The 14,615-nt window shown below is 38.1% G+C and overlaps 2 protein-coding genes across 2 annotated transcripts; both read left to right on the forward strand.

Annotated features, from left to right (window-relative positions):
• The first annotated feature begins 463 nt into the window (after positions 1–463).
• Positions 464–7,124, forward strand: LOC120344306 (MOB kinase activator 1A). Its single transcript, XM_039413448.2, has 2 exons — positions 464–796; positions 2,015–7,124. The coding sequence occupies exons 1-2, from the start codon at positions 542–544 to the stop codon at positions 2,432–2,434; spliced, it is 675 nt and encodes a 224-aa protein (XP_039269382.1). The 5' UTR covers positions 464–541; the 3' UTR covers positions 2,435–7,124.
• Positions 7,125–11,829: 4,705 nt separating this feature from the next.
• Positions 11,830–14,266, forward strand: LOC120344896 (beta-taxilin-like). Its single transcript, XM_039414217.2, has one exon. The coding sequence runs from the start codon at positions 11,888–11,890 to the stop codon at positions 13,736–13,738; it is 1,851 nt and encodes a 616-aa protein (XP_039270151.2). The 5' UTR covers positions 11,830–11,887; the 3' UTR covers positions 13,739–14,266.
• The last annotated feature ends 349 nt before the right edge of the window (positions 14,267–14,615 follow it).

Raw genomic sequence — 14,615 nt, forward strand, 5'->3', positions numbered from 1 at the left:
ATAACTAAACCATATTATAAAACTACACCAATACAAAGCAATATTCCTACCCCAATCTTTGGTGGATTCTTAGTTAGTCATACACACAATTTGCAATCTGGTTTTTGTGAAGTTTAAATAATTTTTAATGGCTGTTTAAATATGCCTGATAAAGGTACTAATAACCGAACGATATTAGTGAAATTACGCCGAATGCAAAGTCATATTTCTATATTTCCTCTCACAAAGTAATGAATATCCTCTCTGGGGAGAAATTCCAGCTGTGAAGTTTGGGGAAATTTTCCGAACTCTGAGCCAATTAAAAGCGAATTAGTTGAAAAAATTCTGTCACATGCTCTCGACTTTGGGCTGAAGGAAATTTAAGTCCCAAACTTGTGTGAAAATTTGGTTTTGATAACAAAGGCATTAAAGTTTGAGAGCAGCATGACCAAGATTTACGAAGTAGGTAACTGTTTTGTATTTCAGATTTTAAACTAATATCACTAATTAAATAATCCGTAAAGTCTAACTATTGACTTTTCATCATCTTCACATCCACACGATGGCCTTCTTGTTTCAAAACCGGAATTCTCGTACTTTTAAGCCGAGGAAAAAAATACCTGAAGGAACGCATCAACATGACCTCATGGAGCACGCTGCTGCCACCTTGGGGAGCGGAAACTTACGCTTAGCTGTGCAACTTCCAGAAGGCGAGGACCTAAATGAATGGGTCGCTGTTAACACCGTCGATTTTTTTAATCAAATAAATATGCTGTACGGAACAATTACTGAGTTTTGCACGGCTTCTTCTTGTAAAGTAAGTTGAGGATTTTATTCATACTGGGGTAGGGCTGGGCATTTTTGAATAGCTGATGATTTCAGAATCGAATCGAATATTTTTTTCGAATCGAATCTCGAATACTTGGGAGATATATAATTGTATGTAACTGTCTTCTTGTATTTGGTCCTCCAGACACATAAATTACTAGAAACGTAAAATATATCACTCAGACAGATTGCTGAGCGTTCACACACAATAAAAAATATGTTTACATCAATAACTCACCACAGAAATGAGTCATATGTCAGAATTGCGTTGAAAAATATGACTTCCATAAAAAAATATTTATAACTTTACCTCGACAATTGGCGGAAAGGAAAAAAACAAGATGGCGGCGATTCGAAATTTCGCTTTGAACCGATTCGAATAATTTACGATTCGAATCGAAATGCCCAGCCCTATACTGGGGGAAAGATAAGCCGGTGGAAAGACTCAAATAAGAGGGGTGATTGTTTAAGGCCAGAGGTTCTTACACACGATATTCTCCTAAAAATTTTTGCTTTAGTTTTGCTTTTCATATGTTCCAATGATTATCTTGTGCCCTATGTTTGATAACTAAAAGTCAAAAATGAAAGTAAAGGAATTAATTCAATACAGTCAAAAAATTAAATAAACCAAATTTAATTTACTTTAATTTAATGTGGTCGTGGAAAACTTTTCTTGTAGCAATTAACACACGCTTAAAATATTTCAAGTGAACACTGCCAGGGAAGCAGCGAAGGAAAAGGAATTAAACAAAATTTATAGGGGAAACTCCTGCAGTTGGGCCTGCAGTTTTCCCCAAACCCCTTCACCTTTGAACTTCAAAAGTTCACCAAGTAAAAAGAACCCAATGTCTTTTTTTATTTAACTGTTTGTTTCCGTGTACACAAAAATTGAAAAATTAGCGACAGCCAAAATACCACGGGAAATGCAAGAGAAGAGAATGGGGCTGTCGCTCACCTTTCCATTAATAGGCAAAACAGCGAAAAATTTAACGCATCGTTCAATGTGCTCGATGGGGAAGATTTGAGCATCAAAGAGGGCCACACTGAATGACTTAGCGGGGCCGGATTGTGGCCCAAGGGCCGTCTATTGCACACCCCTGTTATAGAGCCTTGCTGCACACTTCATGAATATTTCCTGTAACGTTTGATCTGTCCAAGGCCAAATATGTTGAAATTTCTTGACACTCATTATAATTTTTTATTCTAGGTCATGTCCGCTGGACCAAAGTATGAATACCATTGGGCTGATGGGACCAACATCAAAAAACCAATCAAGTGTCCGGCACCTAAGTACATTGATTACCTTATGACGTGGGTTCAGGACCAACTTGATGATGAGAGCGTATTTCCTTCCACTATCGGCACCCCGTTTCCGAAAAATTTCATGACAATCGCGAAGACCATACTGAAACGTCTATTTCGCGTCTACGCTCATATTTACCATCAGCACTTCAGCGACGTAATGAATCTCAAGGAGGAAGCACATCTCAACACGTCTTTCAAGCATTTTATTTATTTCGTGCAGGAATTTAACCTAATTGATCGAAAAGAACTAGCACCGTTGCAAGATCTCATTGATAAACTTGTTGATAATGATAAAGAAAAAGCCAGCAGGGCTGGGAGGTAGTCTGACCGAAACTAGACAAATCACAAGACTATTTTTGTTGTACAGGGACAGCAGTATAAAATTTCATAGTGTGTAATTGTTACCACCTATTAAGGCAGATTTTTGTACTACCGTGTTTCCCCAAAAATATGACCTACCCTGAAATAAGACCTAGCCTAAATTTTAAAAATGATTTTGGTATAAGCCCTCCCTTTAAAATAGGACCTAGTTGATAGCAAGAAATCTTTCCTACGCGTTTCAAATAATTAAAGTATATATTTGGAAATCTCATAATTTTCCACTTTGTAATTTTGTTTTTGATAAATGCAAATAAGACGTCTCCCCAAAATAAGCCCTGATGGTATTTTTCAAAAGAAAATTGAAATAAGACCGTGTCTTATTTTCGGGGAAACACTGTATTGGATCTCCATTTTCATCTGTTTGGGTATCGTCGCCTACCAGTAATTTTCTGCCCAAAATACTAATTTCCTGTAAATTACTCTTTTGCCTAAATTCTGGGATTTGATAAATTGAATATAATTCCAATTGTCTAATATTAAGGATAAAGGATTTCTCTCGCAAACTCCTATATGCACCATTTTTTCCTCGTTTGTATAGGTCAGGGGTGGCCAGCATGTCGATATCAAGTAGTCAATCGCGTCGGATCCCATTAAGAATGCGCCCATAGAGCCAAGCTTATTGGCATTAGTGGAATTTTCGATGTGTGTGCAGTTATACGCATATTCAGTATTATCCGTTTTTGTGTATGACCTTATTACCAATTGATCACGAGCTATGTTGAAAATTTTTGACGATCACGATTGGAAGGAGGTTGACCACCCCTGCTATAGGGCCAACTAAGGGATGGTTAATTACAGCCCACCAAAGCGATTTTGTCCATCCTCCTGCCCTTGGGGAAATTTCCTATACCTAAATATAAAATTTCATGGCCATTTCATCTCATGGCCTAGTTGTGAGATAGTTTGTCTATTTTGAAAAAAAAATTTTCGGATTGTATCTTAATAAGGACACTATTCCTCATCCAAAAAATATTTCAATAATTTTAAATTCAGCATATTCAAGTAAGTTGTTGAGTTTTCTGGGTAAACATACTTTTTTATTATTTAATAACAATTGTCCAGATTGTTAGTCATAATTATGGCATACTTCGGCCTCGCGTTCAGTTACCAGTTATTACTTGTGTCAGCTAAATTGAAATTATTCAAGCCCCACTAGAAAATGCTCGATGCCCCACGATTTGGCCACAGCCCACCGTTCGACAACCACTGCTTTAGAGGAGGTTTAAAAATTTGTTCTCTTTAATTACAAGAAAACAGAAACGTTTTTGTTGAAATATTGAGTCTGAGCAGTGAATTTAAAAATAAATGCAATAGCCTTCCCTCTTCAAGTACGAATATGAAGCCGATAGGCGAACTGTGGAAAAAATCTTTTTTTTTTAGCAATAAGGATTTTTCAGAAAGAAACATATGTTATCTTATTATGTGTCTGTTAACTACGTTTCAGGTTTTCAAATTAAGGTTGTCAGAGTTCTTTTCTGATTGGTAAATTAGTTACGAAGAATATCAGTTTTTTCTCCTCCAAAAACACTGATTTAGTAAAACATACGTTATTACGGGAAAACGAGTCCAATACCGTCTTCTCAGATTTTGAATTTTCATAGTTCCTTTCTGTATAAGCATTCCTACAGAAGATATACTTTTTGGGGTTTACTGCGGTAATTGTTTGTGGCATTTTTTCATGTTTTATCAAATTAGATGATTATTATGGTGATTTTTCATTTCCTTTTCATTTGTTTTATTATTTTTCATTTTGTACATAAGGTAACAGTTTTGTTTTAGGACTTAGATTGCGCATATCTCCCCCCCCCCCCCCTTCAGTCAAGAAAGCAAGTTGTACATGCCATGTTGAACAAAAATAGAACCAAGGACTTGATCAAAGACACCACCGCTAATTCTAAAATAAGAAGATCGTAATTATACAGTCAGGGTCAGGACTGCAAATTGCGCTGGGATTCAATTTTTAAATCATTCCTAACTGGATAATTATTAATTTATTATTTTAAAACGTGGCGGAAATGTTTTCCTCAAATCTCACATTCTTGACTCGCTCGGGGCTTTGCACAACAGATGCAAAAGCTGTTCTATCAAAGTTTGCTATATCAATATGACTTCAGTAGCTGATTGCTTCTCTGCGCCGCGTAAGAGTAAGCTTTCTATAGGGTCAAAATAACTATAACAAACATTTGACATAACGAAATAACACCAATATGTTCGTAGTTACGTGTCGATAGCTGCTCGGGCACGCTTTCTTAAATGCCCTGTACAGGGAGTCCTCGACTTACGACGCAGTTCCGTTCCTGCGACCCGGTGTAACCCGAATTTCAGTGTAAGTCGGAACATTATATTGTACAGTGGTACAGTGCATGAATTACTCTATACACATCGTACTGTATTGTAAAGTATGATACTGTACACTAATAAAATGTACAAATAATGCAAAAAAGAACTTTATTAGAAAAAACAGAAAACAATTCCGCATCACATGAATAAAAGCAAACCTTGATGTACTAACATCAGTAACATCTTTTTTTTTATTTGAGTCCATAACAAAGGACAAAAGTAAAAAAAAACGATCAAACAAGTTACGAAAAAAATGGCTCAAACAACCAAAATAACGTACAGTATTACTGAAACTGTACTGTACCATGTGACTGAAGCTTAGTGATTATTCGTTCATAATCGTAATAGTTCGCAATTGGTCACGTCATTTGCGATGTAAATAACGAAAACCAATGAGCCCAAAGCACTGATTTTCTTGATCACAATGATCTAGTTTATAGGCATCGTAAGCCTCGAAACATCGTAAGTCGCGAGGACTCCCTGTATAAAAATAGCTAATATGAACGTTTAAAATTTTGAAATAACACTAATAGCTCATTATGTATTAATGGCCTTTTTCCTATAGCCTTGTTCAGAGAAAACGCTCAATATAAAGGAAAAAAATGTACTATAAAATTAATTTTTGAGAAGCGTTCATTTATCTAAATTTTATAAAGATTTCTCGTTGTGGCCTTATGCATTTTTGTTATACAATTATAATTTATAATCTTGGCTACAGGGTAAAATTTTGCTTATTGCATTTTTTCTGTGAATTGACTAATATTAACAATTAAATCCAAGTTAGAACCCTAAACCAGAACAATACATCATCTTCGGCCAGGGGTGTAGATGATGCAAGAAAAATTATTAATTTTTTTTCAATGGGGGGGAAGGTTATGGCCCTTCGGCTACACAACCTGAACATAGTATGTGTACCAGGTCAGCGTTCAGGTTGTGCGCCATCTTGGTGCACATGCTTCGGGAGCACCAAAATTTCAATATATTCAAATTTTGATAGCGAAAGCTTTGGCTTTTAAAAAAATTCTTGACTATTAAGAATATTTAGCAAAATTATTGCATCTTAAGAATTAGTTTTGTTTACAAAATTTAATTCCTCAGGAGTCAGAGCCGAAGACAAAATTTTTGAGTTTCGATGGAAGTTGGGACTTCTTTTACCATTATTGGAAGTTCGCAATTTTGACTCAAACTCAGGGGAATCAGAATATCGACTCTGGATATTTCAAATCCGGCTTGAAAACAAACTGAACTTTAACTTCAGCCCTATCTTTGAGGCAGCGCAGGATTTTCTATGCGTACCCCACTGTTACTTTTCATTTTTTTGTTTTTTCACTGTTTGGGAAATACAAGGCCAGAGCAGGACTTACACAACATGAAGAAAATGTATGTTTATACAATGAAATAACGATTTCATGGGAAAATTCTCCTTTTTTTTGCGATTATCGTTTCATCTTGTCTGTATTCAGAGATGTCCAAGACAAATTGAATGTTTTCCACAATTTAGCCTATTTTTATTTGAAATTTTGTGCAATTCAAGTCTCCCAGTAATACCAAATAGACTATGAGTTCTCAACCCTAATTCTTTTGTGTAGCGCAGTTGTCCACCTTTTTCTTTCCTTGTCCATTAAATTTCTCATGCAAGAGAAAAACGATGTGCAACGGAGTCCCCCCCCCCCCCCCCCATTTGAATCGAACACAATTTTTTTTTGATATCATTAGTTTTATAGCCCTTCGAAACTCTTGAATACCCGAACCTGTTAGCTTTTATTATCTAGCTTGTCTACTAGAAATGCCCCCCCCCCCCCCACACACACACTTTAAAGTACCTGGCTACGCCCTAAGGTAGGATATTCATTTAACATCATCTCTGGGTATATCTGCACCCTTTATCATCATATGTGACTTCCAATTTATTATTTTTCCACTATCATGAAATATTGTGTAATAGTGTAAATTTCTTTGATACTACCAAAGTATGTGTACCAGGTTAGGGTTGGGCCATAATTTCAGATACAAATACTACGGGAGTCACTTGGATATTCCCTGAACTCGTAATAGAACTAAAATAAGGGAAATTGGAATGAAATTATGGCCTAACCTGGTACAAATACTATGTTCCGGTGTCTGGCATCTTGGTTCACATATTCAGGAGTACCTTTTCTTCCACCATTGTACCATAAATTTATTGATGTATCAATGTAATCATGAAAAACGATTTAAATTTCTTTGCTTTTGTAAAAATCTTCTTTTTCAGCTTTTATTGCTCACAATATTATTAAAGTAGAAAGGAAAATCGGATGTTTTTTTGTTTTCCCTCTGCAATAGAGATTAATTAAGGGTGTAGTATTCGTACCAAGATGGCGTACAACCTGAACAACCCTAACCTGGTACACATACTATGTTCAGGTTGTGCGCCATATTGGTACGAATACTACGGGAGCGCCTAGTTAAGAGTATGCGGTTCTCAAACCCAGGAGCGTAGCTAGGAATTTTCAAGAGGGGTCTGAAATTTCTAATTGCTAGCGTGTCCGGCCCAAGGTGTGAGAAATTGCGGTGCTCCCGAAGTATGCGAACCAAGATGGCGGACATTGGAATGTACTATGTGTACTGGGTCAGGGTTAGGCCATAATTTTAGGTATAAATACTACGGGAAGCTCTTGGCTAGTCTTCGAACTGATAATAGGACTAAAATAAGGAAAGTTGGAAAAAAATTATCGCCTAACCCTAACCTGTTACCCATGTTACGTTCCGATGTCCACCATCTTGGTTCGCATACTTCGGGAGCACCGAGAAAACTTTCTTTTTCACATTTCAAAGGGTGGTTTCCCACCCTCACCTCCTGTTTAAACTCTATGGCCATCACCTCCCTCGCTTCGGATGTAATAAATTGGGAGACAAGCCAGAAAGAGAGTTCAGTCCTAAAGAGCATAGAATTAACGGACCTCTAGGAATATGTGCACCATGATGGCGCACAACCTGAACATAGTAGTTGTACCAGGTTAGAGTTCAGGGTGTGTGCCATCTTCTTGGTGCATATACTTCGAGAGCGCTGAATTAACAATAGATTTGCTATGGTTAGGTGCGCTAGTTCTAATTCCGTGTAGAAAAAATTTCGTACCTTATTACAGCGAAGAGCTACATCATCAATAAGGACACACATGAACACCAGATATACCTTCACATGTTAAAAGAACGTAGTTAGCAAGATATTTTCCCTTAGAATAAACAGGACGAAAAGAGCCGCGGGTTAACCACGCCTGGCCTATGGGAACGCTTTTTTTTTCCTTCACAATTGTAATTTTCACTTAACATTTTGCTGTTATATTTCAATTCATTTCAAGTTTTATTATCATTTGCGACCCTATGGGAACACTTATCCGTCACGTTTGTCCGGCAATCTTCCCAGCAAAATCTTTGGGGCACAAGTTTGTGGTCGCGAAACTTTATCAATTTTTGCGACCAAGTTAAAATTGAAACCATAGGATAGGATAGGATTTACATATTTATCCCGGGGGAGAGGAAAGCCGATAAGACGGCTTATCCATATGGCGAACCACGGCCTCTCGTCCGGTTACCATTCCAAGTCGGGTATGGGATTAGTTATATTGTTTGTTTTCGGAAGCATGGACTTGGTGGTGGAGGAAGCCATAACCGACCAGCGGTTACGTGAACCACCCAACGACGGCGAGGAGTCCAGCAATCCTCTCGCACATAACCATCCCTGCATGGGATTCGAACCTGCGAACCCACGCAGAGTAATTAGAGGTGCGGTGGCGAGCGTATTCATAACGCTTAGCCCGTTGAGCCACACCGCCGCGGAGGAACACCATAGCAGGAACAGTACTTATCTTACCCTCAAAATACGCCACTAGTTTAAAACGAGAAAACCGCCCAAAAATTGGGGCCCGTATAGGTATGCAACGCCCACAGATGCACTGCGTCAGACACTTTACAGACTAACGATTGAATACGTAGGCAGACAGTTTATGTGTTCTTTTTATAGTCATTGTGATCTTTGGTTGTATTAAGCCGTACACATTGGTTTTCAACCGCCCGTCCGCGGCGGTCCACGTCATCCTTCTTGCCGGCCCGCCTGATATATTCCAATATTACATCTCAATTTCAAAATGCAAGGTATTGATGGCCTGCTAATTTATTTTGTGAGTTTGACCTCGTATTGATGCGTGCCTTAATTAGTTTTTTTTTTACTTTTGGGTGAGCGAACACGTACTACTTCTTTTATCAATACCTTTCCATGTAAAATCTGTACGTTTCAAACCTTACTCGAGGTTTTGTTCGCTTTTCCGATTCTATAATCAGTTACTTTTATTTTCGTTTTTATCTATTATTTTATGGTCTATTGCTGATTATGGAGTCGAAATAAACTTGTAACCTATGCGCAATCCAAACTTGGTCAGAGGGTAAGCCCTGAACAGCTGGATACCATCGTCAGAGATTTGGATATCGCTCAGTGACAAATCATTAAATTATTGCTGATTTTTTGTACAACTCACTCATGTGAGAAAAGCTTTTCGTTTTTATCTCTCATCAAGACCAAACAGAGAATTCGTGAGGAAGTCAACGCTCTACTTTGCCTTGCAAAAACTTCATTAGAATCGCGTTCAACACGCAAATTTCTCAATAAATTGAATTGTCTTTTTTGAATTGCATACTTTTGTCGTAATTACGTTAGATACGTTTAATTATATTTTGTGTTTTTCACATTTTGGGTTCATTTTCAAGGTTCATCGAAATTTTACCGGTATACTTAAAAAGGTTGAGAATCACTGATCTAGTTAGTCTTTCGTCTATTTGGCTGTCATAATTCGGACGAACGGTCGGCTGGCAAGTTTCAATGCCACCAAGACGCACTATATCTATGATCCGGCGATGTGGAATACGCTCGCCATTACATCTCTGATTACCTTGCGTGGGTTCACAGTTTCACGACGGGGATAATTGTGTGAGATGATTGCTGGACTCCTCGACGCCGTAGGGTGGGTTAGGTAACCGTTGGTCAGTTACGGCTTCCCACACCATTAGGTCCATGCATCTGAAACAAATTACTGGCAAATTAATCCCATACCCGACGTAGACTGGTAACCAGACGAGAAGATGTCGTTTCGGCTTTTCTCTCTCCGGGATAAATAAATGTAAATCCTATTCCGTTATTGGTCACGGAAAATTAGACTACGATTTTCGAAAGAAAAATTAAATAAAAAAGTCGATGAATAAATGAAATAACCGAACACCTTGCTTGTAGTTTCACAGGGAAACGATGGCATTGTACTGGGATAACTATATTTTTTGCAACCACCCAGCCAATCGCCGGTGAGGAGCCCAGAAATCATCGTGCTTGAGCAAATCAATTCCATTTTAGCCCTGGCTATTTCAATTTAAAAAATTTTCACGATTTTAGGATAAATTTAAGATAGGATTTAGGATATTTAAATAAAAGCAGAATGACGCAAAAATGTACTTAATGAAAAAATACGCTATACAGATCGCGCGGAGCTCTAGGGAAACAATTTTATTGGCTTGTCTTTCCCTCGGCGGTAATATGAAATTTTATCATAGCTTTATCATCATAATTCTCATCGGTAAAATTACATTTTTAAAAATAACGTTCGAAATACTAACTCTTGCCATATTCATACGCGCTTTATAAAAAGTATAATATATATTGGAGGTGAACTTTTATTCATCGCAAATAATATGTGGCTGTAACGTATAAAATTAATAAAAAACATGTTTTAATTCATTTTTTAATAATATATTTATCAATTTCTTAAAATAATAATTTTCATCGATATTAATTAAAGAATATATCTGGCAAGTAAGAAACAACTTACCTAGTGCGTCTTTGCAGCTGTCGGCCGGATTGCGCCCTGATTTACTAAAATTGATGTTTTGTGCGAGGCGATATATCTGAGCAGTTAAACGGTGGCAATGGAGGGCGTTAATGATCTGAATATATAATTATTTTATGCGCAGATGCGGGAATATAGACTATAGGCATTCTTTGTACCGTGACAATGTTAACTTTACTTCAAAATAAATTACAGTATTCGCAGAAAGGATACCGGTGAGCTTAATAAGATGGTTGTGAGCTTAATACAGTAATACCGGTATGGCTTAGCGAGGTGCCTCACACTGACAAACAGTTACGAAAATTAAATATTAAAATATTAGGATTCTCTGATTGTAAAACCAAGCTTGACAAAGCCGATATTCCGCCATTATCAAACTTCCTTTGTGCAGAATAAATATCAAAAATCTCACAATACCCCTCTATTTATCGGGTCTAGTATAGTACCACGTCCACAAGTACTTCCAGTGGGTGTATCATAACGAATTATGCCTATGTTATTCCAGTATTCCTAACTCCCACCTGACTATGCCAACCGAAAATTATGTCACAATCACGTCATAGAGCTTGCCAAAGTACAGAAGTATAGTTACAATCGCCCGAAATGATATATATGCCGACGATAAACTCACTGAAGTCGGTGATCTCTCTCACATCAGAATCGCTGCGACGAAAAACGAGAGAAATAGTGTACTCGGTTTCTGGTGATCTGCGCATTTTGGACGACCATCCGTATATTTTGGAGGGCCGTATTAGGACACTGTGACATCGTAATGTCGTAATTTTTTGGTGACGTAGTCAGGTGGGGGTTAGGATTGACATCGAATCTCATGCGGGGATGATTATGTGCGAGAGGATTGCTGGACTCCTCGCCGCCGTAGAGTAGTTCACGTAACCGCTTGTCGGTTACGGCTTCCTCCACCATCAAGTCCATGCTTCCGAAAACAAACAACTAACTAATTCCATACCCCGACAAGAAATGGTAACCGGACGAGAGGCCGTGGTACGCCATATGGTTAAGCCGTCGTATCAGTTTTCCTCTCCCCCAGGATGAATATGTAAATCCTATCCTATGTGCCTTATGTTTACTAATCTTGCATGCTCACGTCACCTGGCCCGCAAACCTAACGATATTTTTTATTTCTAGTGCTTTACAACTTGTAATTAACATACTCTTAGATAAAGAAAATGTCTGATTCTGTGGCTTTGCAAACTTTGTCTGGTGAGACCCCTGAAGAGTCAAAAACCGATCATGGTGAAAATGAAATAAATCATAACGAACCACATGAGGGTGATGCAGTGCCAGTCTTAAATCTCGAAGATGATTCGTTCTTGACCGATAAAGTCGCAGACGTCCTTCTTTCAACGCTTGAAGCTCATGTGTTGGAAAGTGCCTCACGAAGTAGCACTCCTTCTGATGGGAATACCCCCCGCGATTGTGATATGTCTTCTGGAAGTCCATCGCCAGTTCCAGATGACGGATTGGACATCCTCCATCACCATCGACCAAAAATACAACTCGGCAGGGATATCAGTCTTATGATGCAAGCGTTGAATAGTCTTCATAGTCCTGAGGAAAAAATTGCTGCTCTTTGCAAAAAATACGCGGATTTATTAGAACAGCAAAAAGTAAAAGATAAACGGCTGCGTGGATTGGAACGACGATCTGGGCAAGTACTCAAAGAGAAAGAACAAATGCAAAAAGAGCTGAACAAAGCCGTACTTGGGAAATCGAAAATGGAAAGTCTGGCTCGAGAATTAAACAAACAAAATAAGTTACTGAAAGAGGAATCTTTCAATATGACATTGCGGCATAAGAAGGAGAGAGAACAAATGAGTGTGAAATTTCAAGCAACTACTGATGAGATTTCTGGTAAAATTAACTCAATTGCAGACCGGAACGAACTTCTGAATACCCAGAATCAAGAAATGGCCACAAATATCGCTAAATTAGTAAACGATACGACTGAGCGTGAAAAAGTTATCAAAGCTATGATGGAACAACGTGATCTGCAAGAAAATATCCTGAAATTAAAAGTCAAAAAGGCTGATGATGAGCGGGATATATATTCTCAACAACATGCTGTTCTTTCTGATGAAGTTGTAAAGTTGAAAACGCTTTGCGAGGGGTATAAAAACCAAGAAAAAATTTTGAAAACACAAATTACATACTACTCGGAAAAATTTGAAGATTTTCAATCCACTTTGGATAAAAGTAACGGAATATTCGAGTCGTTCCGCTCTGAAATGGATCGTATGAATAAAAAGATGAAAGACCTCGAAAAAGCTACAGCGACCTGGAAAAAAAATTACGAGCAGTCTGAGGCAGAAAATAAAAGAATTTTGTCAATAAATTTTGAGCAAAATAAAGCAATTGAGAAGCTTAAATTAAAACTAGCTCGTTTGACGAACTTAAGCCGAGCGTTACAAGCGGAACGAAATGAACTTGCCAAAAATGCTCGACTGACGAAAAAACCAACTGACACTGTAACCGCTGAAGCAACAAGTACAGTCAGTGAACCACAACCAGAAAACGACAATCGTACTCCAAATATGGGTGACGCTATTGAAGAACCAACCAGTACAACTAGGGATGGTGAAACGCCTCAAACTCAAGACACGACAACTAATCATTCAATGAACAGATCCGAGGTTCAAGAAAGCATCACAAATTCAACAGAAAACAGCGAACAAACGTCCGAACTAAATAATCCAACAGAAATCACAGGAGGTGATACAGCAACACTAAGTGAGGAGGGAACTTCCCACGTACCTGCGTCATCTGAGGAAACTGTAACATTAGCTGTTGCAGATAGCACTGTAGCAATGAATAAACAAGCTGCGGCCTCAGTGGATGACATCAAAGATGTTATTTCCCCTTCTATCACAGAGGTCCCAACCCCTGAAACTTCAAGTGATCAAAGCCCGGAATCTAGCATTTCTAAAACATCCGACGAAGCAGAAAAACTGTCAGAATCAAACGAAAACGGTACAACGACAACCCATCCAGAAACATCTGATGATAATGTAACTTCATAAGTCCTCAAAATACGAAACAAAATCTCAAAACTCACTCGAGCTTCGTACTTTCAAGAAAATCAAGTTTTTGATAACAAACTCTCTGGCATATGCAAGACTTCTTTAGCAGACTATTTCAAATGCTCAGTGAAGTTAATTTTTTTTAGTTTGTGTAGAATATTTCGACTTTAACAATTAAAAGTCCTGGAATTTCAACCTGAATTCCAATTTACCCATTCTGGGCTATTCGAAATTACTATTTCTTCAATAACATGCCAAACTCTGACTCTTTAATCGGGGCCGTATTCAAGGGGGGGGGGGGTTGTTGCGGACCTCCCCTCTTTTGAAAAAAAAAAGATAAATAAAAATTCGTAGCTTGGAACGCTTTTAAGACCCTTAAGACTATTATAAACCGAGATTTTTTGGCCTCCAGTCAAACGGACCGCTTTCTCTTACAGTTTAACTTGTCAATTAGAACTTTTGGAACCTCGAATGTAACATATCATAGGATTTGCATGGAATTTTTCTGAATAAAATTTATGGATTGATTTTGACTTGTCATTTTTATTTGGAGTCCCTAACGTTTAGAGCAGTTGTTTTCAACTTTCTTGGTGGAGCATAACCCGTGTAACCCCTATCCAAGAACTGTATGAGCTACGCTTCCTTGTGGGGATAGTTATGTGCGTGGGAATGCTGGATTCCTCGCCGCTGTAGGGTGGTTCATGGGAACACTGGTCGGTTACAGCTTCCTCCACCACCAAGTCCGTGCTTTCAAAAACAAATAATTGGCTAACTATTCCTATGCCTGACTAGGATCAAGTGGCCATATGATTGAGCCATCCATTGTCTTTCCTCTCTTTGGGATAAATATTTAATTACTATTATTATATATAAAAGC

Source organism: Styela clava, chromosome 5, assembly GCF_964204865.1.
Source record: "Styela clava chromosome 5, kaStyClav1.hap1.2, whole genome shotgun sequence".
Lineage (NCBI taxonomy): Eukaryota > Metazoa > Chordata > Ascidiacea > Stolidobranchia > Styelidae > Styela > Styela clava.